This window comes from Molothrus aeneus, chromosome 1 (genome assembly GCF_037042795.1).
Source record: "Molothrus aeneus isolate 106 chromosome 1, BPBGC_Maene_1.0, whole genome shotgun sequence".
NCBI lineage: Eukaryota > Metazoa > Chordata > Aves > Passeriformes > Icteridae > Molothrus > Molothrus aeneus.
The window spans coordinates 20,615,331-20,643,056 of NC_089646.1; the positions used below are offsets into that span (position 1 = coordinate 20,615,331).

The 27,726-nt window shown below is 37.7% G+C and overlaps 1 protein-coding gene across 1 annotated transcript in view; it reads right to left on the bottom strand.

Annotated features, from left to right (window-relative positions):
• LOC136558293 (macrophage mannose receptor 1-like) overlaps positions 1 to 22,156 on the bottom strand; it is a 32,608-nt gene extending 10,452 nt beyond the window's left edge. The window contains exons 1-20 of the mRNA XM_066552638.1: positions 22,099 to 22,156; positions 19,891 to 20,292; positions 18,576 to 18,749; positions 16,916 to 17,074; positions 15,614 to 15,727; positions 15,005 to 15,139; positions 13,834 to 14,016; positions 13,144 to 13,301; positions 12,362 to 12,475; positions 11,914 to 12,029; positions 11,464 to 11,612; positions 8,412 to 8,611; positions 6,927 to 7,054; positions 6,237 to 6,324; positions 4,904 to 5,048; positions 3,819 to 3,854; positions 3,523 to 3,698; positions 2,931 to 2,998; positions 1,249 to 1,349; positions 128 to 264 (exon numbers count right to left, since the gene is read on the bottom strand). Coding sequence (XP_066408735.1) covers positions 128 to 264; positions 1,249 to 1,349; positions 2,931 to 2,998; positions 3,523 to 3,698; positions 3,819 to 3,854; positions 4,904 to 5,048; positions 6,237 to 6,324; positions 6,927 to 7,054; positions 8,412 to 8,611; positions 11,464 to 11,612; positions 11,914 to 12,029; positions 12,362 to 12,475; positions 13,144 to 13,301; positions 13,834 to 14,016; positions 15,005 to 15,139; positions 15,614 to 15,727; positions 16,916 to 17,074; positions 18,576 to 18,749; positions 19,891 to 20,292; positions 22,099 to 22,156 — 2,841 coding nt within the window. The remainder of the gene's footprint in view (positions 1 to 127; positions 265 to 1,248; positions 1,350 to 2,930; positions 2,999 to 3,522; positions 3,699 to 3,818; positions 3,855 to 4,903; positions 5,049 to 6,236; positions 6,325 to 6,926; positions 7,055 to 8,411; positions 8,612 to 11,463; positions 11,613 to 11,913; positions 12,030 to 12,361; positions 12,476 to 13,143; positions 13,302 to 13,833; positions 14,017 to 15,004; positions 15,140 to 15,613; positions 15,728 to 16,915; positions 17,075 to 18,575; positions 18,750 to 19,890; positions 20,293 to 22,098) is intronic.
• Positions 22,157 to 27,726: the final 5,570 nt, after the last annotated feature.

The window sequence follows — 27,726 nt, forward strand, 5'->3', positions numbered from 1 at the left end:
ACACATTTTGACTAAGTAATTACTTTCCAGATTTATTTTATATTCATAAAAAAAATGTGAGGTTTTCAGTATTTTCTCTTTAGTTCTACTGCTTTACACAATTTACTGAAGATGTTTGTTGACATACCTTGTTGTTAAAAAAAATCCAACTTTCTGGACATCCTCCGGGAGGCAATGGAGTAGGTAATGTTGAATTAATAGAACTGTTATGTTTTTCACATACAAATTTATTGGCAGAACCACAGTTAATGTCATTCCACAAGCCTGGAAAAAAAAAGAAAAAAAATTCAACACGTTACAGTATATAATATTTAGTAATAATAATTTATCACTTTTTTTAAAAATAAACACAATTTTCTCTATTTTGTATTTCAGGCTACAGCTTGAGCTGAAGGCAAAGTAACATGGCACCTTCAAGTATGCTCTAATAGTAACAGTACTGTAGCCCCTTGTAGTTAATTTGAGCTCCCTGACCCATCTGCTCCTTGTTCAGAGCTCTCTCCACAGTGTCTATACCTGTTCATGGGGGTTTTTGTGAGCTTTGGCATCATCACATTGCAGGCAACAGGGGAAATATGCCAGTAAGCAAATGTGAAAAAAAAAAAAAAAAGTTCAGAAATTGATGAGAGGAGAAATACCAGATCAATCTAATGGCACAATAGATGTTCAAACATACCTCATGGATTATTTGTAAAACATAAGAGACTTACACTAAATACTACATATATACTAAATTCCCACTAGCCTCATTAAAGTTACAGAAATAGACCCAAGAGGAAGTAGAGCTCTAGGATATGCAAGAAATTTCCATTCTGGTGTACTTGTAAACATATCTTAGGACACTAAATGTATTTGTTTGTTTCCTCATTGACTTGTACCTTCAACTCCCATTTCCTGTAGCTGCTATAAATACTTTCTTAAGTTCATAGTAGAGAAGACAGACTATTCAAATTTTTACTGAAAGAAGTAGTGAAAAGCCCTGTAAAAAGGAAAAAAAATCAGAAGGAAACCTCTGCTTTAAATTACTCATGGTACTGAAATCTCCCCATTCTAAGGGCATAGACTCTTCCATGGCTGGTGGTCTCATGACTGGGAAGAGTTACTGCATTGTCTTGGCTTATCACTGGAAAGAAATTGCAGAAAACAGCTGCCAAAGATTGTATGACAGTTGACAGCAGATGTTTGACAGCACTAGTTATAATCCCAGCAGAGACAAATAAATTCTAATAGCTTTGTATTGTCACTTACCATGCTCTGACAGCATAACCACACAATTTTCCTCATTATTTGCAAAGTTAGGTTCATTAGGAGCCCAGGCCACATAGGTTACTGGAGTTCCATCCACCCAGCTTAAAGAAAAGATATACAAGTAGTTATTAATTAATACTTTCATTTGTGACATGGTAGTCTTAATGAACACCTCATGAGTAAGAATGTCTATGAGGATTTATGGAAACTGACTACAATGGGAGGGGCTATTAGAGATTGCCCTTTCTTTACTTGATTATTCTAATTTGAAGACATTTTTGTAAAATATTTCTGGTTGCAAATTAGAAAAAGAATACACCAAGCATATTTTCTGTTAATGGCCACAATTGTTTTGACAACGTTTAATAAGAGTAATCAAAATCAGTTATTCATAACACATACTAAAGAGAAGGATATTAAAATTTTAAATTAATAGCTATTACAATAACTATATTATTCCTAGGTAATATTATGCTTCTCAGTCTGAGCATTTGTGGTGTTTTCATAGGTGAAAACAAGAATAAAAATACTTTTCTCTGGATTTACTTTGCTCTATGGGGGGGGTAGGGGGGAGTGTTCTATTTTTCTGTAAACTAAAGGACATTTTGTCAACTTTAAAACCATCCTTCCTAAAGTACCAAAGTTGCAACTTTTTTCCTCAATGTTTACCTGCTTTTTACTTTAATATATTGCTATTGGAGGAAGAGGAGGTTTTTACCATGTTTTAATCAGTATTTCAGAATTTAGATCAATAAGCCTGAAGTGGGAAAAATTTCAGCTGTATCATCTATGTCTTGCTGCTGCTGATACAATTGTTCTAAATAAAGGAGATTCTCAGTGGACCCATGGAATGCTCTACATCCCTAGTTTGACTCCTAAATCAGGAGGTTAAAGTCATTTACCAACTCAGTCACTATCAACTTCTCTCCCCACTCCTCTTCTGCCTTTCTCAAGGTAAGTGACTTGCATACATTCAACAGTGGCATTAAAATAGAAAGGTTAAAGTCAAATCTCCTCTAACCTTTTCCAGATCAACCTCAGAAGGACTTTTTTTCACCTCCCAGGCACATCCTAGCTAGCAGGTCGGAAGGTAAGCAGTGTATCATGCTCTTTGGTATCTCTTAGCTTAGTTTTGAGTTGATTTGTGTGTTGGTCTTTTCAGAATACTTGTTATTGTTTCTGTACTGTAAATTTCTGCTAACTTTTCTCTTGGAATAGGAGTTTGCAGAGACTGCCTTTTGTAGTCATGGTCTGTGTCTTCCTAAGTCTGGAGAACCCCTCTGATATATAGATAAAAAGAATAAGAAAGCCAAACCCTATGATATAGGGCATGTTTTAAGTGTATGTGTGCATGTTCATAGGTATAAAATTCAGTATAGCAAAGTATCACTCCAATTTATGGGACAAATCTCTAAAAGAAACTTGAGACAGTGTATATGGAGAATGGAGCTGCCAAGATTTTCTTTGGCTAAGTGCTTACTCAAGGGAAAAAAAGGTTCATTTACTATTTCCTTTTGGGGAAACTACTGCACTTTAGAATATTCTAGGACTATTCCATTTTGCTTTGTACATGGTATGTGGAACAGCCTTCAGACCTTCAAGAGAATATTGATTCCCTCCAGCTTCATAAATATTCAATTTGTTTCTACATGTTAGAAGCTGCACCAGTCATCTTAACTTACCTGAACTTTTTATCAAGGCTCACTCTTAGACCAATGAAGTATCCTGTTGGCTCTGTCCTATAGCTCTCCTAAATCATAAAGACACAACTTCAATTAAAAAAAGAAATCTTTGAAGCAAAACAAGCAGAAATTGATTCACCATTGATTAGGTGCACAGAGCAGCCACTGAAGTCCACAGCAGTAAAGCACCTGCTTGCAGTTAACCATTGTAACGTGTTTATATGCTCAGGCACAGAAGTCAGGTTTTCATCTGGGATAGCCGAGCCAAGACCTGCAGCTCTGAAGGCCCTTAGGATGGAGTAGAAAAGAAGCAGATTTTGAGTCAGAAGGTGGTACTCCTTTTTTATTTTCCCTCGAAGGCCAGCTGCTTTCCAAGACAGTTAGTACCTTCCCACATCACTCTTCCTGTCAACTGCATCAGTTCAGCTGGCGTGGAGCAGGGGAGGCCTAATCCCACGGGATCAAAGGGTGTTTTTGGGAATATTTCATTAACAAAAATGCTGATGCCTCTGCTTCTGAGACAACTCAAGTTTTATAAGCAGTTTGTCAAAAGCGTTTCTGCTTTAGGCAGTCTGTTTATAATGATTCTTACATTTTCTTTTACTGCTCTCTTCAGGAACCTTCTCTCACTGTTACTATTAACAACAGCAAGGTCTGCAGAATTCTTCCTGCAAAACTCTTGGGCTCTTTCCATGGAGACCTGTTCTTTGCTGATATAGTAGAGCTTATCTTCATATATGACCCATCCATCTGCAGTGGTTTTATATTCTGGAAGATAAATAAGGTGCCCTTAAATTTTATATGTGTTGAACACAAAGGCTTTTTCTAGAATAACAATTTTAGGAAAAAAAATATTAATAATAAAAAAAATTAGACACAAAGACCTACCATATGTGTCAATTGGTTCAGGTTTTAATAACACTCCTGCAAAAGAAGAAAATAGAAGGCATGATACATCTCTTTAGAGTGTTATGATGTAGCTTATGACTGACTGCAAGAAGAAATAGGAATAGAGCAGGATTCTTCACCCCATTGCCATTGACTAGTAAGCAGGTTTAGCCACACAGTTCAACTTCACATTGCTCAATATGCAAGGTCATCTACTTTACCTTTGTATCATAAGCGGTGCTTCACTTCAGCAAAGCCATAGCTTTGGCTGAATCACATTCCTGCACAAAGCAAGGCAAGGGAAAATTGCTCTTCCAAGCCTGTAAGTCACAGCAGACTTATCTGAAACACTTTAAACTGTGGCATACAGCTCCTTTACTGATCCATAAGTAGATATTCCGTAATTCACCTGGGGGTATTTTCATCAGGAGGGAGAAAATTTCCACTAAATTTATTTTAGCTCTACCAAAAAAAAGTGTCTGAGTAATATTCATAAACAAAAGGAAATATGACTTTATGTATGTGTGTGTATATATATATATCTAGGTATAGATATATGTATAGATGATATAAAAATATAAAATAACTGTGAATTATTTCTGGTTGGGATAGAAAAAGAAATAGCATTGCTATGAAGCATTGCTTTTCCAAAACCAGTTGAATCCTGAATAATTCTACAGGAGAACCTGAAGTACCAAGAAATCTGACAAAGTATGATACTTGATTTTTAGCTTCACCTGTATTAATGTAAAAAGTAGTATTGTAAGGAATACAATGCTAGCCCTTACAACTCCTTAACTCCAACATTATAAAAATAAAAGCAAAAGATACTTATTATTAAAAAAAAATTGTAATCTTGCAAATATGTGGATTATTTATACACCCCATTTTATGTAAAAAAATCAATTCATTCTTATCATTCATAATTGAAAAATCTCAGCCCATAATATTTTACTTTATGCTCTTGACCTCCATTTGGAAAAAGTAGTTCTTCAAAATTTTGCCTCTTTCTCCAGTAACTTAACTTAGAAAGAAACTAATAATTAAAGTTTTTTAATCTTCTTGCCAAAAAAGAAGAAATCTACCTTGTTTTATTTGGCAAACCCAGTTATGCTGCACTTGACAGACCGAAAGAAACCATGGTTCAGAATATCCCCCACGATGGAATGAGCCACAAAACTGGAGTCGTCCTGAGTTCCTTGGACTACCATCCCAGTTTGTGTACCTAACCTATAGAAGAAATCAACTTTGTTACTCTTTCCATCTCTTTTGGTAGCTGTACTTTCCCCTGGAAAATGGAAACTAATTGCTTTTGTATCAAAGATTCTGGTTTTAGCTAAAAAGAGCTGGAAACGCAGGGAAAGCTATAAGGATAAGGATTTTACAGTGGGCCAATGATGTCAGTGTTCATACATGGCTGTCTTGCCATGGAGGGCTTTTTTGTTTGTGCACTGAGCCATACACAGAAGAGAAAGAGGCAGAGGAGCTGTTTCTAATGAACTTTGCCTATCTGTGAACTTTACCCACACATCACTCATGCTAATTATGTGCAGACAGGGTACTTTTCATTCCACACCTGACCTGGTTCAAAATTACATTGTCCAGCATCTCTCTGGTGGCAGTGACCATGTCATGCATCGATTCAGCATTACTTTTTCCCTTCCCTGTGGCTAATGAGGATGGGATTGTGACTTTAGGGAGGGAAGTCATGTCCTACAAATCTAGAGGATGCACCTCTGAAGAGACTGACATCCAAGTGGTAAGGGAGACACATGTGATACAACCTACCTATTATTGCCAAGAATTCTTGATAACATCCCTTTCTTAAACTTTTGTGGAAAGTAATGTGAACAGGATAAGATAAAAGATCCTTGCTTGTGTTAAAAAAACCCAAAGAATAGGGAGTAGTAGTAAATGGAGGGTAATAAAGAGTAGACTCCTAAGGAATGTTCTTCACAGCTGTTGATACTTGCACGGGCTCAAGAGGTGACTGGATAAATTCCCATAAATAAATAAATTAAAATTACAGATATGAGCTCCAGTTTTAAAAGACCCTGAGCCGTCACTTACTGGGGGATTCAGGAGTACACTGGGAAACATGCTCACTGTTTCATTAACTTTTTAGACATTTATGTTTTTATGTTTTGACCTGAGATGTAAATATTATCTTCTTGGAAGAGAAAATAAATTGGAGCATTACACAGAAAACCTACAGAATCTGATGAGATGCAGATAATTTCCATGTATTCAAATGTTTAGCTGTGATATTAGTCATGACAATACAGATTAGCAGCTACATGAATGTTTGTAAGATTGGTGGTTTCTTAAATGAGGATAACAGCAAAAAGCCAAAAAGTACATATACAAATCCCAAAGTATCTTAAGCAAACAAATATGATGAAAAATTAAGATACTCACTGGAGAGCCATCACTCCAGGCAAATCCTTCATCTGGATTCAAGGAAAATATACCAAGCCAAACTGTTTCAAACATACAGTCACTGGCTCTAAAAGAAAGTACAGAACAGAGCAGTGAGTAAACATCCAGAAATACATAGTTGAACTTCCTAGAGCACATTGTAAAAGCAGTGAAGTTGCAAATTTCCCTATAATCTTTGGTGAAGTGCATACACGTTTTCTTCATAGAAATGTGTAATATTTCTCTGCTTCAGTGTCAATAGCTTAGTTATCATACTTATTGATAACATTGATCATGTATTGCCCTAATGTACTATTCAGGCAGGGAAAACCTTCACCGATTCAAAAAGTGGTTTCAGTACTGACCACTGAAAAGTTGATACATGCCTACTTCAAGTAGATACATTGATCGTATTTTCTACCATTGTAGAAATACCACTAATTTCATGTTTCTAAACTAAATCTAGTAATCCTGATACTGGTAGAGATTTTTTTAAAATTTTTCTTGACACAAATCACTCTTTTTTCCATGAAAAGGTTAAAATAGTACTGAATAGATAAATTTCAAAGTATCACAGGTCTTTTGGCTTGTGAGGAATCCATACATTTTAGAAGTCATCTAGGATCATTCATAATAGTTCATATGAAAAGTTTTTGAATCTGGTAAGATAAACACATGTCAAATACCAACCTCATTGCTTCGATTAGTAATGGCATTTCCTCCTTAGTGTTAATGGTGACCAGATCCCCTCCTATTTGTCTGCAAAAATCTCGAGCTTCAAACCATGATTTCTTTCTAATAGTTGATCTGCAAAAACACTATGGGGGAATTAATTTAAAACATATTATATACATGTTACAATAATTAAATAATTATAGTCTTGCTTAAACATAAATAAGGTTTCATATGAGCTGAGTAAAAGTTCCTAAGAGAAATAGCATTTCCCACTGGTTTCTAGAATTTTTACACTACAGCTGCCTACCTACTTAGCATAGTGGTAAGAAAAAAGGAATTGCTAGAGGAGAAAAGGAAATACTGCTCCCCAACTCTCTTTAATTTGTTTTAACTGAAGAAGAACCCAAGCCAGATTCCATATGAAGGGAAAGAAGAGTAGCTGTGTTTGAGAGGCAAAGTGGTTTGGGAGGAGTCTGAAGATTCAAGCAAAAGAATGACCTCATGGTTATTTACAACTCCCACTTTACATTTGCAGTATGATGTCTAACTGATTTAAGAGACAATAAGAACAGATTTTGACCAAAGTTAAAATTATGATTTGGGGATAAAGGAGCACAAATAAATATCATTCCAGATGAATTTGAAAGAAATTATAAAAAAAAAGGAGAAGGACTCATTAATTCAATAAAGTGATAAAAATATTAACACCTTACACTTAGCACATTTCAACTTCGCACGATCCCAAATCACTGTTTGCACATTACACTCATTTCTTGTTCAAACTCCTTTTTTATACCTGCTCAAATACAGCTGACTGTACTTCAAACACAGATTTTCTGTAGCTTTGCATGAGAATCTCTCTAGTAAATGTCCTTCATAAACACTGGTTTAATTAACCTTTCACATGACTTTTTATCCTTTTTTTTTGTGAGGTAATGTGCTGATTTTAGCAAGCTCCAGCCTTAGGCATTGTGCTGCTGGATGCTACACTTCACTGTTTCTCTGTTTGTTCCCCGAACTGGCCCATGTCTCAGGCAAACACACCTTTGCACAACAGGCATAAAGAGCAGCACCAACAAACCAGATTTTCTGCCTCTGCTGTTTCATACAGAATTTTGACATTTTTCTTTTAATAATTTAATATGGAGTTGTTTCCTGTTTTTTCTTTTTCTTTTTTTTTTGTTTCTTTTTCTCTTTCTGGGGCCTTGATATTTTTGTTCCTCTTCTTCCATTTCCTGCTCCAGTTCCTTCAACCCCTGAAGCACAAACTTCCTCATTTTCTTTCCTGTGCCCTTCTCCCCTCCCTTCCTTCCCTTCAACCTTATCTTTCTTCCTTAGTTTCTCCCCCCTCATGGATATTTTCCTTAGAAGAATTTTGGGGGTTTTGTTTTTTACTCTATTCCAATCTCAGATATTTCAAAATGAAGATGTCAGTTCTTTTTTTTTCTTTTTTATTTTTTCCCCACCCAAGCTTCTTCTTTTAACTATTTAGGCACTTACTTTAAAACAGGAATGTCTATGGTTGTTTGATACCCAACCTTCAGGGCATGTGGGGACCAGAGCAGTAGTTGGAGCAGGTGGAACTGTTGCACCCTTTGCCCACTGCTTGCAAATATATTTTTGCTTTGTCTCGCAGTCAAGAACATCCCATAATCCAGCTGCAGTCCCTGTTTTCATGGCTACACATCCTGGATTATTTCCTTTAAGGGAAAAAAAAGACCACAAAAAAAAAACCAAAAACAAACATGCTGGATATTTTCTAAAGTGTGAATTATTTAATTCTGTCAAAATCTTTGAGCAGCAGCCATTCACTTTTTGCCATGCAATAACATTTGAAAAGAAAATTTGTATTTTAGGTGGTTTTCATACGGGCAGAGTAGCATTTTCTGTTTGAGGAGGTCATGATCAATATAGAATTCTACTTTTCTTTTTTTTTAATTTTAAATATCCTTCATAATGAATTCTTTGGATAGAAAGTAGAGTGAGATTTTTTACAGTGAAATCTTGTGTTTTCAAGTGAGAATCTCATTTCTATTTATGTTAAGCATGTTTTACATGAGATAACATTACCTTGGTCACAAGTGGTTTTCACATAGATGGCAGCAGCCCCACTGGTGCATATAGAGGGCAGGGATGCAAACCTAGACAGCTTCAGGGTGAAATTTGTCCCATGATGTTTGCTGTAATTTTAGATTGTTCTCTCAGAGGGAGACAGAGCTGCCTACATCACACAAGATGCAGTCAAATGCACAAAATGGGCTTATTCAATGGCATATTTGTGCTCTTTCTTAATTTCCTAAGTATTTTTAGCATTTTATTTGGGGATTTTTGTTTGATTTTTTTTTTTAATTTCTGTTGGGCACAGACCTGATGTCTTAATGGACCTGTTTGCCGTGGTGCCATGAGCTGAAATGAAATTCAGCTATAGATCCATCATTTTATGGCAATTTAATACGTGTGTTTGTTCCTGAGGGCATCCTTTGCCTGCATCAAAATTCACCTACTGTTTTACTGATCATGCTCAGTCACTTATTCTTCTGATACCGTCCTGAGTTTTCTCACAGGCACGTCTTTGCTATCAGAAATAATTTACTCTCATCAGCAAATCTTGCCACTTCATGATTGCACATTTTCCACGTGGTCTGCAAATATATTGAACAGCATGGGCTTTGGCACAGGTCATTATGGGGTTCTGTTGGTGAACACACTTCCTCAGTTAAAAAATAGACCCCATTAAAAATATCCACCTTCCAGTCAGTCCCTTTTTATCAATATTTTTATTCATGTAAGGCTTTTCTGTGTTATATTAGATTAGCTGAAAGGCTTTTGGTAATTGAGATAGACCACACTAACTAGATTTCCCTCATTCATATGCTTTCACATACTGTGTGGAGCTCTGCGAGATCTATAAGGATGACCTCCCTTTCCAGAAGTGATTTTATGTATCTTTCCCACTATTTATTCTTTATTTCAGATTCAGTTAATTTACTAATGACTTATTCATCTGTATTTCCCCATATCTCTATCATACAGATATGTATTTCCCCATATCTGTAACCATTTTAAATGTTGGCACCAAATTTGTCATCTAGCAAAGCTTAGATGTCAAGGCAGCTTTAGCAGGAAAGCCAAAGCTAAAGCTCTCTTTACACATTAAAGAGAAGGGTTAATTTCATGTAATCTTAACAGTTCCTGGATACTTCTGCAGCCATGCTTAGTCCTGACTTCATGCCATCAATTTCCTCCAAAATCTATTTTCTTGATATTTCAGCTTGAAATAGACTCTTCAAAGATACCCTCACAAAGAAACTTTCCAGCACAGAAAGTCCATTTTCTTCTCAGTGAACACAGATGCAAGGAAACAGATTTTTCTTTACTATACCAACCTGATTGTTGAGGAATTAATTTGCTGTGGGTAGTTTGGTTTGCAAGCTGCAGTGCCAACTCAAGATTGAGCTCTGGCTGGTGGGACCCAAGGCAAAGGGCTGTGAACAGGTGCTGACCCTTTGCATAGCAAAAGGCACAGGCACCAGTGGTCCAGAAGATGACTGGACACCCAAAGGCTCAGCAGGGGCCAAGGACCCCAGACATTGCTGCATTTAGACTGTAAAACAGCCCAGGGTTTCCTGTGTTCACAGACCTTCCTTGGAAGCACTCAGCTCAAGCTGTTATTTTATTATTGCACCATGTTTGAATTATTTTAGTGACCAAAAAATCTGGGGAAACCTGGGTTGAAGCTGTTGAGGAAACCTTGTCTGACTGTGTGAGTGTGGGGGTGTAGCTGGGGAGCACCTTGGTCCCAGCTCAGGTGGTGTGAGTGTGACTCCAGAGTGGCACTTGGATGGTCAGAGAGGGAAGATTCCTTAACATGACCTCTGTGTGCTCTCCTCATGCTCTGATCATCTTCTGACAGCAGAGACTCCTTGGCAAGATTTTTTCTTATGGTATTTGCTAAGGTTTTGTTAGTCTTTGTCTTTCATATTTTTTATTGTTTTTATTTTATATTTTATAGGTTTTCAAGAAAGACTTCAGACACATAATCACTGAGAGGAACGTAGTATGTCCCACAAAAAGATTTCCTCATGGCATAATGAAATCTTGTTTTCTGTGTTTCTGCACAGTATGAACCCATTAATGCAGTTTTCTTAGTATCACACAAAAAAATAATGGCACGGTGATTTTTGATACTTTGAGTTTGTAATTCTAACTTTAAATCCATATTCCAGTTGTTCTGTTTCAATCTCTTCTCCCAGGCTAACTTTTTCACTAGAGGGACAAGTGTGGAATAGTCTTAGGACCCATTTGTAACTCCTTTTATCTCCCTGTGAAGACAGGCCAAAACTTAATCTTATGGGTAAATATATCAGATGTTCTAATATAAAAGTGCACTTTAAAATTTTCCCTTTGAAATTAGAATATGGGATATGAAAAACTGCAAATACTTATAAAATATACCAAAAGTCTAAGACATAAAATTTAGAGGACTATATACCAACCTAAATAGGGACCACCTTGTCAGAGAGCACCCACCATCCCTCACCACAGCACCTACCAGGCATTCCTGCATCCCAGTGTGTGAAGGAGACAGCTTCACCATTGGCCCAGCTGAAAGTGCCCTGATCCTGCACATCAGAGAGGCCAAGCCAGAAATACTTCTCAGGCCTCAGTCCAACAAGGCTGGTCAGATAGGCTTGTTCATATCTGTAAAAAACATCATCAAGATGCAAGTGAAAACAAAGGCGTTTACCCAAATCCTGTCAGTCTAATGTGATGATGAATTTTTTCTCTTAATCCTTGCCTCAGGCTGGGGGAGAAGACCCCACATAGGATTCAGATTCCATATGAACAACATAAAAAAGCAAGACTTTTTTGTTATTCAACTAGAGACCTCATCTGTTACTTAACCATTTTGCTGCTTGGTGTTGTGTTAGCTTTTCTAGGAATATTTCATAAGATATAATCTTTAGATATTTAAAAGCAAAGAAAAAAGTCATTATCATACCTACTTTCAACTGTGGCTAAGTAACCTTCTTCTCCTTCACAAGTGGTGTTTGCTTCTGAAAATGTTGCTGGAACATGTCCAATAAAATAACAGTAGGTCCCATATCTTCTCCAGCCCTGTAACATGATTTTGGGATTTTCGTACAAATTCTAAGTAATTGGGGTATCATGTATTAAGTGAAATATGACATTTAAAAATTAATGAAGCACAATGATCATGAGTTTTATGAATGAGAAACTTTTTGCAGTGAAATTACAGATTCCTCCTAAGTGGTTTCTGTAAATAGTTTTTTAAAATTTAGAGTAACTGAGAGAGAGGGAGAAATTTAATAATAAATAAAACAAAAAACCCTTCCATGTAAATAATACAAATAATTCAAATAATTCTAATGGATTCTCAATGTACCTATTTCATCTGAGAAACTGATGTTCCATTCTCCCACACTTACTTTTTTGCAACCTGCAAGGCTACTTTCTTGTTCTCCAGCTGTTTGTGACGTAGCTTTTCTTTTACAAATGTAGCCAGCCTTCTTCTCACAGACATGGTCTGCCCAATAGCCATTCTGTGCCAGGGAAAAGTTTGAAATAAAAAGAAGATAAAGATGAATAATCTAAAGGAGATAAATAATGTCTTTCTTTATAATGAAAATTATTTGTTGTCTTTCTCCTTTATTTTTAAATTGATTATTTTTCCTTATCTAATTTTCCTATATGATATCAAAACCAAATCTGCTTACATTCTGTGAAAGAGTAGACTGAGCTATAGCAGTATAGCCTCAGCTGGCAGGGATAAGAGGGGAGAAGGGTTCATGGAGCTGCTCCCTGACCTGTTGTGCTGAGTCTTGCACAGGCAGTTGTGCTATGGGATGGCAAAGAAGCAGGCAAAGAGAAGCCAACAAGAATCAGAGATCCCCATATACCATCATTACCACCAGAGGGAAAAGGAGATCATGTTCTCAAAATACCTTCAGAGACCTGGTTTGTAGCCCTAATAATTTCATTTGTGACTTTCAGATGTACTTAAAGAGAAAATTTCACCAGTGATGCAGTAACGCTTTTGTTTTTTTTAAAGGTCACATTCAATCTCATTCTCAATCTCATTCAATTCAATCCCTACATCTCTTTCTTCCGGCTTTAGCCATTTGCTGAAATATGTAATATGGAGCATGTTATTCTTTTATTAAGTAGTTATTTTCAGTTTGGAAGTACAATATGTATTGAGCAATGTCACCTGGCCCTTGATCAGGACACAATCTTCTGGCCTGTTGTTTGTAGTGGATGGCTCTCCCAGGTGCCATTTTGTGTAGGTCACTGGGCTACCATCACTCCACTCAAAATACATTTGAACCTTACGGTCATTCAGCCCAATCCACAGCTTGTCTGTTGGCTCTGAAGAAGGAAACAGAGATAAGATCTCTTTTGGCACTCCACCCTTTGCACAGCACCAACCATTAGGCTTTGGACATACAAATTCTTTTCACAAATTTATGCAGCATGTTCTATGATAATTTTATAAAATAATAGAAGACTGTATGCTTTGGAAAATTAGGCTGTAAGGAAATTCTTGCATTGGGTGAAAAATGTTGTTCTTCCTCCTCATAACAGTGGGTGTGAATTACCAGCCTAATGTTGATACACCACGATGGTAGGATAAAAGTCTGAATAGTTACTTTTCAGTTCCATTGCACTGGTCAAATTTTAGAATACTGCTTTTATGTAACTTGGAGTGTGAATGTTTTAAGCTTCTTTCAACAAAATGAAAAAAACATTGAAAGCCCCTAAGCGCAGCCCCCCGGACCTAGATCAATTATTCTGGCAATAAATAAAATCAGAGTTTTGACAACATGCAGAATTCATCAGGAACTATCAATGTCTTGTTTCCCATACAGGCAAAGGCAAGAGACCCCCTAGAAATACTCACTGTACCCAAGCTGAGACACCATAAAGCTGTGCTCCTCAAGGCTTTGGATGCTGGCCAAGTTACTCCCTTCCTTCTGACAAGAGGTCAAAGCTCCTTCCCATCCTTTGCTGTCCCTGAAGATCTTGTAGCAGTGATCCACATAGGACACCCATCCAGCTGGGCAGGTAACAGGCCCAGGGTCACCTAGAAACACATCCCAAGGCTTTACAGTTCCAAATGCTGTGCAAGGGACATGACACTGAAAATATTTCCACCTCATATGTGCAAAAGTTCTAAACTAAGAATTTTCTTTTGAAATTCTCATCATTAGGAAATGATGAACAAAGAACACAAAATGCAGTAGACATAAATGTGATTCTCTAAACCAGGCAATTTTTACAATTTTTAGCTTGGAGAAGGAAAGCTTTTTAATACAAGTAATATCTAATACAAATTATAAGTTTAGTCAAATATTTGCAACAAATATATTAATTTTGTAATGTATTAATCAAATGTATTATTTTTGTAATTCATTAATTTTATTAGCTTCTGTATCACCGAGTACTTATTTGTCAGATAGGAGAAATCAGACATTATTTGCAGCTAACATAGAAGTTTAATGAATTTTCAAAGGATTAAGTATATTGATAGAGTAAAAGCCATCAAGACAAATTTATAGCTAAACGAATATATGGTGTCACATCATATATTCATACACTTAAAATATCTTTTCTCACTTCAATGTGTTGATCTTTCATCACTTCTGCAGTGAACTCTGAACTTGCTTGTCTGGATGCTGGTTGACCACAAGTCATGGAGAATGACTTAGAACTACACTAAGTTAGGCATCTTTCTTTCTTGGGCTTATATTTACTAAGGTCCCGCTTCTGAAAAATAATTTTTGGATTGTTCTCCCTTTTGACAGTCAGAAGTCTGTGGACATTAAGGGGAGACCTGGCCCCTGAGACACAGACAGGAGTGACTAGTTGGAAATTCTTTGCTTTTCTCTGTTTCAGTCTTTGTGTTGTGGAATTGGAGATCAGACTAGAAAGGTTGCAATCGTTGCAAAAAGGAAACTAGAGAAACAAGAAATAGTTCTATTTCTAATAAAATTCTTCTGTTCATCTTCATCAATATGTTTAGTGATTCAGATAACAGCTTCTACTTTAATTATCAATATATATCAACATACCTGAAGGAACCAAAGTAAAGTTCCTTTTCTTACAAATATAGCCAAGTTTCTGATCACATTCCCAATTTTGCCATTTAGCTTTTGTTTCAGGATTCAAAACCACACAGAGCTTTCCAGATTCTGGAGATGGACTTCCTTTGGGAAAAGTACAGAGAAAAAAATGAACTTTTCTGAATGAAAAACAGAGCTCTAAGGTCTAAAATACACATGAGAGACCACTCCTGGATGAAGTGATGGAGGTCATGTCTTTCCCAGGTTTGGTTAGAGCTAAGGTATGTTTCCAGTAGTGGAAATGTCTGTATGAAATGTAGTATGCAAGTTAGGTAAGAGGATACAAACCTGTAAGCTCATACTTTAGCTGCTAGTCAAGAAATGGAAGACTGAATATTTTTGGGACAGGCAGTGTTGCTTTCACAGCTAAAATATTTTTGCAATACGTTGAAGGTTTCTGTCTTTTATTGCTATAGAAAAAGAGATTTTTTCTAAAGCTAAAGCAATAAAAGCTAAAATACTTATCTCATGGCTTAACTGCCTGATAGTAAAGATTACAGCAGTATTTGAGTTATGTATCTTTTCTCTCTGGAAATACAAAATCAAAGTCACATCTACCTGGAGCCCAGTTTAAGTACTGGAAAGGGCTGCCTCCAATCCACTCCCATCCGCTACTCAAGTCCAGTCTGTTGAGTCCAATCCACAGTGCAGAATCTGTATCTTCTGTTAATTCTAAGTTACAAAAATAAGAGGAATTATTTTATAAATCTCTTTTGTATTAACAATGGTCACTAACAATGTCTCTAGGAAGACTTGTATTCCTAAATAGCAAATTGTAAATATCTGTACATACTATGGAACCTAATACATTGAAATATGCCAAAGTTTGAATACTGTAAGAAAGCAAACAAACAGAAACTCCCTGTTTTATTCTGTCAACTAATGCAAAATGAACACAGATTATAGCCACAGAGTATATCCAAAACAAAATTGTTTCTGCAGAACAGGCTAAATTCTGTACATAGAAGTAGAATTATTGGTAGAGTATAAATATAAACAATAATAAAAATTTGTTAGAAGTTAAATTAATCCTTAAAACCAACAATAAATATTTCTTCCATATAATTTCTTGATCTATATGTGGATACATAAGGCTGCAATTTGATATCTGTAAAAAACTGATATCTTTCAGTTTGCCAAGAGAATGAAAAAAGCAGCTGTCAAAACAGCATTTGAAACAAAGCAAGTCCTTATTTTGGTATAAAGATTAATCTTTTTTTCTTTCTTTTATTTTTTTAAGTTTCCTTTTGATCAAAAGTAAGTCTTTAATTTGTTTTTCAGGATTTTTTCCTCCATTAAAAAATATATATAAAATAAGATTTGTAATATTTGTAAATATGAAGTCAAACTGTTACACTTATGTCAGTATAGGACACGAAAGAACACAAGCTCACCACCGTTCTCAAGGTGAAGAAAAAAGGGAAGTTTATTTTCTGACTCCAACATTTATAGTTTTCTAAAAGTGACTGCGGATTGGAGTGTGACAGTGCCACCTCTCTAATGACACTGGACAAACCAACAGTCTATCAACTCTCTCTTCCTCCATAAAGGAATGCAAAACAATGAGTTATTTACAGAAAGTGTGTGAGAAAGTTCACTACAAGAATGTCAACATCAGAAGGCTTAGAAACTCTTAAAAAACCAGAGTAACACACTTGCAGGATGCTGGAATACTTTGAATTCTCTGTAAATTTTGCAGCAATTTTGATATAAACTTGCAAATTCTAAAATATTTTGTTTTCTTGCCCACACATATTTAGGTCCAAAGGCAATGGCCAAAATCATGCTAAATAATCCTTAGCTATTATGATGGCCTGAACAGATCCTGAATGTAACCCAGGGTTTGCTCTACTGCCTTACCTTTAAGGTATGTTTGTTCATGAATGTCTGTGATACTCAGTAATTCTGCATTTTGCTGCTGACAGCTCTTCCTGGCTTGGTGCCATGTGAGAGCTGAGTCAAAATTTATTTGGTAGTGAATATTTGTTGATAGTTCTGTAGTCCATGTGCTGTCTTGATCTGTAGAAAGAATAATAACAGCAGAGGTCATAGTAACTTGCCAAAAGAAAACTGAGCTGCAGGTTCTTGTTCTGTGTAGCAGGTTTTCATTTGTCTCCTTAAATTTACCTGGGCTGCTCTTTCAAGACCACTGAAAATGTTATGAGCAGATGGGGAAGGACAAAATTAAGGCCAGTAAGCAGACAGGTAAAGGTAGCCTATACTGCCTCCTGTTCCATGAAGAGAGACAGGAATTACCACAGGGCACGTGATTACACAGGAAAATACATTGCATGGAGTGTCAATACATTGTGTGAGAGAAGTCCCAGGAGAACATTTTGAAATATTTGTGCAACATTTCCTTCTCTCTCTGGACAGCAGCTTCCACTGAGAGCCGTAAGAACTAATTTTAGACCTGAATTTAGCATCAAAACCTTTCATATATAACTCCCATTCCCATTCAAAGAGCCTCTGGATGTGCCTGTCACACAGCAATGGTGCTGAGCAGCACTATGCTCCTCCTCTGATTACCTTTACATCTTTGATTTGTTGAAGATATCAACATTCTCAATCAAGCACAACACAAAATTTTATCATGCAGTTGATCATTCCCAAAACTCAGTATGAAGATGAATTTTTTAAAAAAGAACTGAAAGCTAGGACTACGGAGCTTTCTGAAAACTCTGAAAATTATTCAATGACCCTATGTCACACCTTCAGGGCTCAGTGTGTGAGGTATCTCTGCAGGAACCTGGAAAGCACAGTTGACTCCCTAGTCAGCTGTGTGCCACACTGAAAGTCCACTTTAAATCAAGTGGAGTAAAGGCCATTCTAATAAAAAAAGACAATGCTGAACAGGAGCCATGGGGAGAAATACAAAGGAAAGATGAAATGTGTCAGGTAGAGATTTCAACACCATGAATGCAAAGCTCTCCAGGCCATAAAGGGAGATAGACAGAGAAGTGACCACAGAAATCAAAGAAAGTGATTGAAATTGCAGAGAAATGCCAGGCAGATGTCAATGGAGTGGAATGGCCACTTCCCGGACAATATGAATAGGGCTTAAAAGCATGGATAAAAGGACACATTCCACTTTAGCAAAAAAATATGTTCACATGAGAATCATGCAAATTGAAACATTAACTTCAACATCAATCTTCCTACAGTGCTCTTTTCTGTGCCCACATCCACCACAAGGGGAGTCCTCAGAGAAGGGTTGTACCACAGTGAGAGCACACATCCTGGCTGGGAAGCAGTAAGGAGCTTAGAATTATTGTGCTGCTCAGCAACACCCCCACAGCAAGTGGGAACTGCATGCTGATTTACTCTTCAATCACTCTCTTCACATCTTTGTGCAACATGTCATTTCTTTGCATAGTGAGCTGCGGCCCGTGGCTACACATCATCTACTAAACCACATCTCGTGAGTTATGAGTAGTTCTTATGCAGACAATCATATTCTGCTCGTGCAGGTTTGCCAGAGGCCCACTAAAGGGCACCTGGGAGGGAGCAGGTGCCTCACCTGTGGAGGGGCAGAAGCCGTATCGCTGGTCCGTGTCGTAGTCAGCGGTGGTGGCGCACCAGAGCCGGCCATCGGCGCGGCCCGCGGCCGTGCACTCCCCCCACCACTGCTGATTGTACATGAAAGGGAACACACACGCCGCCCCAAAAGCATTTCCCTGCAGCGTGAAGGTCTCTGAGGAGACAAAATATGATTATGAAAAGCAACAAATGAATGTAAAGGGGGGAAAAAGTAAGGTCTGGGGCAGAATTGCACCTGAAAGTGTTTTCAATGGTTCCTGTCCCATAATCATAAAAAAAAACAGCACTTTTTCAGACTTCAGCTGCTGACATATATTTTAGAGCAGTGCTAATCTGATATAAAGTAATATATCATGGATGAAGCCTATAATTAAATTTCTGACCAAGACTCTTTTACAATCTTCATAAGGATCCAGAGCTTTACCCTAAGATACTTCTATTTCAAACAATGTTAAGATTTATATAACATGTGCAAGAGCAGGAACTAATATTTATAAGTCTTGATTCCTGGGAAAAAAGTAAACATATATTAGACTATCTTTCTGTGTTTTTATTTCAGTGACTATTCTAAGTATCTCGTACAGTGAAGCAGCTTCCTACATGTAAAGCTAAGAGTTCAGCGTTCAAATATCCTGTGAGGGGCTTTTAGAGCATTCATTCTGGATTTGGGAATGCCATTCAGAAAAATCAGACTTCAGCTAATCAAAAAAGGTAATTGCACTGGTGACTGTAATTACTCCATGAGTGTCCTCATCTGCTGAATCAAAAAAGCCATGCTTCCTCTGCTTAAATCAGAACTTTCAGACCTTTCTCAGCACTCCCATATTGTCCTTCATTCATGGGGATGTAAATTTCATAACCCTGTGACTGTATAAGAAACTTATCAGTGTTTATGTGCTCTGTTAATAATTTAGTGACACAATATGGTGAGAAATAGTGACTTTAGAGAATACTTATACATAGTACAGAATGCTATACATAGTATGAGAGTAATATGTATATACACATTCACTAATAATATGTGTTTATAGAATATATAGAGGGTACATGTACCCTCTATATAGTACTTGAAATACTAATGTACTATAATGCATAGACTGAAAAAGTGTGTGTATGTAATACATGCTTGGACATAAATATTACATTTAATTCAAAGTTAAATACCTCAATGCATGGATTTTCTAAAACTCTGGTGGGTCAGTGAAGGAGTCACAATAGTCAGAGCCAAAGATCCTAAATATTCTAACACTCACAAAGTAATTAATGCAAAGGAGGAAAGAATGAATTTTTTGTACCTTCATATCCTTGGGAACATAAAATATCCATGGCCCCATATATATTCCATTTATTCTTTGCACTCAGCTCCTTCTTTAACAAAACGTTATCATGTTCTTCATTGCCAGGACTGAAAAATAAATCTTCTCCTTGGATTGCAAGGAGGCTTTCATTTCTGCATTCCCACCACTGGAGCTCACTTTTTGGATTACAGGGATACAGGGTGACCATGGCCTGATCCTTCTTCAATGGCACCCCCAGGCATAGTTTAAGTTTCACACTCATAAGCTGATGATCTGTGATCCACTTGAATTTTTGTGATTCATTGTCTTGATTGCAAGTGGCAGTTCTAACTGACTGTGCAATAGATGCCTCAAGACAGAGCCTGTTGACTTTATTATACAGTAAAAATGTTTTAATGTCTGTAAAACAAAACAACACATAGCAAATAGTTATTATAGAATATATATGTATAGTGGATATGTGATATTATTCTGCTTCCCATTCACATGTACAAGAAGTCATTGCATTCATGTCAGATAAAAACACTCTATTCTTCAACAGGGTCCAGAGCAACATCAATTCTACTGATTAAAAATAAAGTAGACAGTAGAAAATGTATGTCATGGCTATACATCACCATGCTGTGGATCAGTGGTGGGCAGCAGCAGCAGCTGAGCACAGCTTGTTGGATGGTTTTACATCAGTGAATTACCTCAGCCACACTGCCATTACCATTGCCTTGTTCCATCCAAGCTATCCCCAGAGGCATGGCCTCATAGACCTCTGATCTCTACGAACTTTTCTCACCCTTCCAGATCTTACAGATCTCCTAGTGGGCACACAGCCATCTTTGCTGAGCCATTTGCCTCCCCTTCCCCAAATCCACCTTTCCTTTCTTTTCATCATATAAATGTGAGTGAACCAGTCTGGGCTTCTCAGGGGTCACTTGGGCTCCTCAGCCTCACTGACTACAAGATCTGCCATCCCCTACTATGAGCCACGCACTATAAAACTAGGAATGACTTTGGGAAGCCAGTTGCAGTCTGAGAAAGTAGCAAAGACTGGGGAGTACTAGCATCTGGCACTTGCCAGTGTCTAAAGGCTGGTGGAAGTTAGAAGGTGCACCTGCACCAGAAATTGGATCCCCAGCTCTCCAGGCAGTTTATCTGATCAAGCCTGAAGCATTGGCTGCAAGGTAAGGTAGAAACAGGGGAGCTAATTTCAGTCCTGCAATGAGTTTATCAGCAGCAGTTGTGAACCGTGCCTGTGAATTTGCTCTGCTGCCTTGTCTTGTACTTTGTGACCCAGTTGGTTGTATTCCTGCCAAAGCTTGTGGGATTCATAACCAGTTTTCATCTCTGATACATGTCTTGAGCAGTGGGTGTCATATTTAATAAAAATGTATTTAAGAAGTTAAAGACATTTCCTTAAAAAGCTTGCAAAAGGATTGAAGTCTATTTAATTTATAATATACAGTACACTGAAAATAATTCTTCTGGCCTGCAGGGAGACTGTTGTGATTAAAAAAAATACCATATACTCTGAGACAATCTGTGAAAATCCTCAGGAGTTAGAAAGGTGAAAGGATTTAACCTTAAACATTCAGGTCTGCAGAATACTTACAAGAGAAGTGCAGCTAAAGGGGTAGCTGTAGTGTTGTACACTGCAATTCCACAAGATATTTCCTAAACTTAATCCAATTTTATTTTTAAAAAATCCATCCACTTTATCAATGTCAGTGAATTCAATGAGTCTGTTCAAAACAGTGAATAAAACCCCCTTTACAGCCATCATTTGTAAATATCTTAATATCCTGCCAATATTTCTCCATTTCACCACTCCTGAAAATTTTCCCTGCCTGATTTTGCAAAGCATTACCCAGACACCAACAGCTCAAAAATCAGTAGTAAAAAATTAAATAATTTCTTAAAACAGCTTTTAAACATGTATTTTATTAGGTCTGATCTTCTGGGGTTATTGAAACGATAGTGCCACTATATATTAATAAAACCATTAAGGATTGAGTCTCTGGTTCTTTCTCTAACCATTTCTTTTTTCCTGTGAGATTGTTCCCCTGCCTCTTGCCTGCCATTAAGAGGTTCCCCATCCCCACACTAATAATGTACATACTGGCAGTACCACAGAACCACAATCACCCAGAAAAGCCAGAGGAGTGGAAGCACTTTCACGACAACCTCCACAGGAAGCAAGCAGGAGGCACTTACCCACCAGCTGCAAAGAGCTGTGAACAAGAGCGAGAACAAGCAAGAGCCCAGAGAGCATAATTGGAAATGCTGTTTCCTTTCCTTTCCTTCCTTTCAGCAAAACCTGGATGGGGAGAGTTGCTGGTGGTAAAGTCCTGTTGAGGAGAGGACAGCGGCTGGTCCTCCTCAGTTTTGCAGGCTGGATGGTTGGGTAAACACTCCAAGTGCTAAATAAGGAAATATTCTGTCACATGCCACATTTCTAAAAAACAGGACTACGTGGCACAAATTTTACCCTCAAAAAAATGGCATCTCACTGAGGGCAAACCTTTCTTCCATGGGAAAGTGGGTGGTCCCAAGTTTTTATCACACTACATTCCCACTGTCTCTGCTGAGGAGACGTGTGGAACTTGTGGGATCAAATCAACAACTAAATACTACAGACAGAAATTCTGCCTTAGCTTTTAAAGCTTACATCTGAATGCTGGTTTGCAGATACACTCATCAGCCTTTTGTACCACCTTTTACCCGCTTCTTGTTAACTGAGCTCAGCAATCATTGGAAATAATCCACATGCATTTTTGGACTATTGTTTAAATAATGGATAGTGGAAGAACAAATAATTAGTCCAATCATATTTCCTGGATACCAGTATAAAGTTATAAAAATAACAGGGAAAATGCCTGTTCTTTATATTATCTCTATAATTAGTCTTTGTTTTCTTCCTTTGCTTTATCACTGTTTCCTTTCTTATTTAAAAAAAAAAAGTCTCTACCATTTTCCCATGGGCAAGCACTTCAAGGAGCATCTGGGCAATACTTTTAGTCATATAGTTTAGTGTTAGGGTGTCCTGTGACGAACAGGGAATTGTCCTTGATGATCCATATGAATTCTTTCCAACTGAAGGTATTCTATGACTCTGTGACATTTTTTTCCAAGATTTTTAAATCCTTTTAATTTTCTAGAATTCCCTACCAAATTTAAACACAAAATTTGTCTTGAATATCTTAGAAAAACATGCTGAAGCAGGAATGTTGGCAGGAAATTGTATTTAAAACATTTTCTTCCCCCACCGCTTGTGGATTGGTGAGGTTCAGAACGTGATTTTAAAGATGGGTAACAAGGGTGTGTGAAAAATTCCATATCTGAAAAATATCCTAATGCCCAATACAGATTCATGGCCTGACCTATCTGTCAGCCTCTGTTGGGGGGAGTGACTGAAGTTTATTTACAACCACTGGCAAAGAAGACATCAGACTTCTTCCCCTCCTCACAAACCTTCCAAATACAATTGTATCAAGCCTATTTTCCGAAAGAGGAAGGAAATTTCATAATTAACAGCACAGAAGGAGATAGCAGAGAGAGAGCAGACATCCACATGGACCATTACCAAAGGAATCTCTTAACTGCAAAACTATTAAAAGATATGTAGGGTTTAGGTTTTGTGGTTTTCTTTGGTTTGTTTTGGTTTTTTTTTTTTTACCCTGGGAAGTTGCACACACTAGTTCAAATAAAATATCAAAAGGAGTTCTGTAAACAGCTGTAAGGGCTGGCTTTAATCTGAAGTAGTTTCCAGATTTCCTTGTTAAAAAGGGCATCTAAATCTCTCACAGTTCTTCCAGGCTTATTACAATAGTCTGAGCATTGTAATATCACTGCAGTGCATTTTCTTCTTTTTTACTTCCTTTTGTCATTTGAATGTCACTTCCTGCTCTGTAGGAGCAGACAGTGATTTGCCTATGGCTGTCATCAGTTCAGTTTACCTACTTCTCAGGACTGTCTAATGCTGAAACTATCACCTTACTTAGCCTGAACATGCCCTGGGCACACTATGTTGGTCACACCATTTGTGCTGAATTTCCTGTTTTGGAGAGAAAGGCACCTATCCTTTCCCTAAATTAATCCACATTTAGGAACACAATCAACTGAGTGGTAAGGAGCTAGGAGGGTGATGGACATGGATGGGATTTACAGTTCAGATCCCATTTTCAGGACAAGTTTTTTTTGCTTCATTAGTGCTGACAATGCAAACTACTTGTTGTTCTTCTATTATTTCTAGAGTCTCATATTGTTGTTATTAGATTTCTAAAGTCCATACCTCTCTGGTGTATTCTCATGGCTGCAGATCTTCACAGCACAGACTCCTTCTTCTGCATATTGTCCTCCCTGTTCAGGGCCCCTCCAAGGCTCTCCTTGACTGGCTTTCCTGCCCACTTTTATCCCAGTTATCTTCATCGGTTACAGCTGCAGCCCAGTTAAGGACATTGCAGCTGCAGCCCATCAAGGGCAACCAGGACCTCTGGGGCAAAGCCTCTATACAGATATTCATATACATATCCTCTACTATACTACTCGTGCTGCAGGGAGTTGAGGCCAGGCAAGTGCCAGCCCAGCCACCAGCCACGGGCATCCAGTGAGAGCAGCCACTCCCTAATTCTTCTCTCTCTCTTCTCTCACCTACTCCTTGCTGTATGGACACAAAAAAGGGGTGGGGAATGATCTTACCTGAGTTAAACCTGGCACCACATTCAGGAATTTTGGAAGAATAAGATTCAGCTTCCTTTACCCATTGCTGGTACTCCACAACACCTTGACTATACTGAACAGGTGAACAGTCAAACTGAAGCCACTGCTAGCACCTTAAAACCACCATGTGTAATCACCTTAAAAAATACTTCATCAGACCAGAGCACTACCCAAAGCTGCCCTGATTTTGAACACATGTGGGAAAAAAAACATTCATCTGTTCCCAGCTCTGCCCTTGTGCCACCTATCTGGTGCTCCCCCCTTCCACAGTCAAACCATAAGTCCTCTAATTTTTGCATCTGCACAAAATTATCGTGTTGTGAAGCCTATATGACATCTAGAAAAATATTTTCAGATCTTCAGATACAAGACCTTGTGTCATGGTACACTGCATTAAAAACTGCTAGGATTATCTGAATTGCCACTAGAAAGCTGGTAAGCATTGGTCAAAGCTTCAAACTCAAGTCAGAGCCAGCTTCCAACTAAAGGACTATCCAAGGCCACATTGTCTGCAGCCAATGCCAGGATTTTTTCAGTCACCACTTTTCTCTGAATATTCGTTGAAGTAGGCACATCATCCATCAAAGTAGGTTGTTTTTTTTTTGGATGCTGTTCAGATCACTTCACAAATCAGCTTAATTTAGCTGATTTTCCATCTTATGAAGCCAATGTGCATTTAAAATGAGTTGGAGCTCTTGCTCACATTTTCAATAATCTCACACTTTTACTTGGCAGCATCACAGTCTATCACACTTAAGTCTGTTCTGGAAAGCTTCAGTGCCAAATACATTTTTCTCCTCATTTCACATGAGGCAGTGTTGCTGCACTCATGAACTTAATGCTTCCTACCAAAACATAGCATGCAATGTTTAAAACCTGCTCTTCATTTCCATAGCATTTTGTCAGACACTTCATCCTTCATCAGGAGGCCTGTAAACAATGGAAGATAAGGAAATATTTGCAAGACCATTTTCTATATCAGCAGCATTGTTTAGTTTACACAAATTGTGCCCAACTCTGTGTAAAAAAATAGGATAGATTAAAGATGAAAACCTAATGTGATGTTTGGGCTGTAAGGCAACCCCATTTTTTGGTTTTTGAATTTGATTATTTTTAACTCTTAGAGAAAAGCTGTAATACTTGGAGAAACTGGGAATTCTCAGTAAACACCGGGGGAAGATAGGCAAGGTTTAAATGCATCAAAACACCAAGGAATTATAACACAAGCAGGCTAACTTGAATTCCTGAAAAAGTAATAGAAAAAGAAGTACTATTTGCTAGTCATGAGATGATGACTAGATAATAAGGAATCATAGCCCTAAAAAAAGAACAGTAATTAGTAGCTTATGTTGAGTTGGCAGGTGTACTGACAAGGGTTTTATGGAAAGATTTGGTGCCATTCTGTATGTTAACAGCTCAAATAATGGGAAAATGTACTTAATAAATTATTTAAGCTTAGTTTCATGGTTTAAGCCCAGCTGGTAACTAGGCACACTTTATTAATTTAAATTAAATAGTACTCAGGAGAAGGCAATATTGCAGGGCTGTCTATTCTGTAAATGAGTGCAGGCATGTGTCCTTCACCCATGACAGTGAACACTTCCCCAAAGGGGTTTCTAGGTGCAGTTTGGCATGTCAAACATGCCAGGGACCATTCCCATGAAGCAGGTTGAACACAACTGATGCCAGCCTGCTCTGGAGCAACCAAGAGATTATTTGGGGCACTCTAGCCCAGCTGTGCTGAGGAGCCAGCAACACAGCAAAGCACTCCAACATTATCAGTACAGAAGTGTTGGCAAGGCTTCCCCAGAAAGAGGTGAAATCATGGCTGCTGTTGGAAATTTTAAAAGAGGGGCTGGATCTTTCAGCAGCTGGTCAGTTTTAGCTGACACTGCTTTTGGGCAGGACCTTTTCAATTCCCTATTTCTACTATGTATATGCTTATAGGTTTCTATTCACAGGATATACAAAATTTGAAGACCTTTAAGCTTTAAATTACATCATGCCTTGTATTGTGTGCTTTAGCATTTGAAAAAAAAAAAAGGCATTCTCACTTCTCTTTCAGTAGCATTCAGAACCATAGAGAGCACACTTATTCAAGCATCTTTAAAATCCCTCCTAAACTGAAAATAAGGTATTTTGAAGCTTAATGATATGAAGTGACACATTGTTTCACAATACAATTAAAGTGACATGGAAGTAACACATTCCAGTAGGTGTGTGTCTGTGTACTGAAGATTTATATAATGTTTGTTTTTATAAGAATATAAAGTACAAGGTAAGAACTTGATAGTTGCAGCACAACAACAGATTGGCACAATGCTGTTTGTTAGCAATTATAATTGCTATTTTTGCAATTGCTTTGCTGAACTTCACATTTCGAGTATCTCTGAGAAAGGATGATCCCATGTGATGCATCATCACCAACTTTTCTGCACACACCAGGTGAAGCATCTTCTGTGCTTGCCTCTGCTTCCTCTGTCCATTCACACAAACAGGAGTGATATGAAGGGAGAGACTGGATCCATGTGTGTTCCTCCATGGCAATCTCCTTTTGCAGAGACCAGTAGGAAGTGGGCACTCATTGAGGGACCCTGCACATCAGTCTCTTCATGAAGAGATGGAGGAAAACAGGCAATTGCAGGGGTTAAGGTATTAACAGGAAGGAGTACTGAGAGGCAGATAGAAGTCTTGGAAGAGAATCTGATACTGGGAGACAATATAAGTCACTGCAGAATGACAAACAGGTACCTACATCCACTCAGAAATATAAGGATGAGGAAAATAGCTGCTTTTAGCTCCTATTTCCTTATTTTCTTTTCACAATTGATTCCTTTGGATTGTTTGATTGTTGTGGTTTTATTTCACGCTTGCAATATAATTAATTTCTGAAGAATTGGGACCCCAATTTCTTGAAAGCTCACATCTGGTTTCGACCTTGATTTGGAATGCAGCTTTTACAACCTACTGGAAGCACTCATCTACCTGACCATGGGATTTGAATATATGGGAGCATCAGCCCAGCTTTCCAAGTGGGTTAATGTACTAAACACAGCCACAGGAAGAGACTCAGGGTGTGTATCTGACATAAGACATTGTCCAAAGAAAGGTCCAGTGAAATAT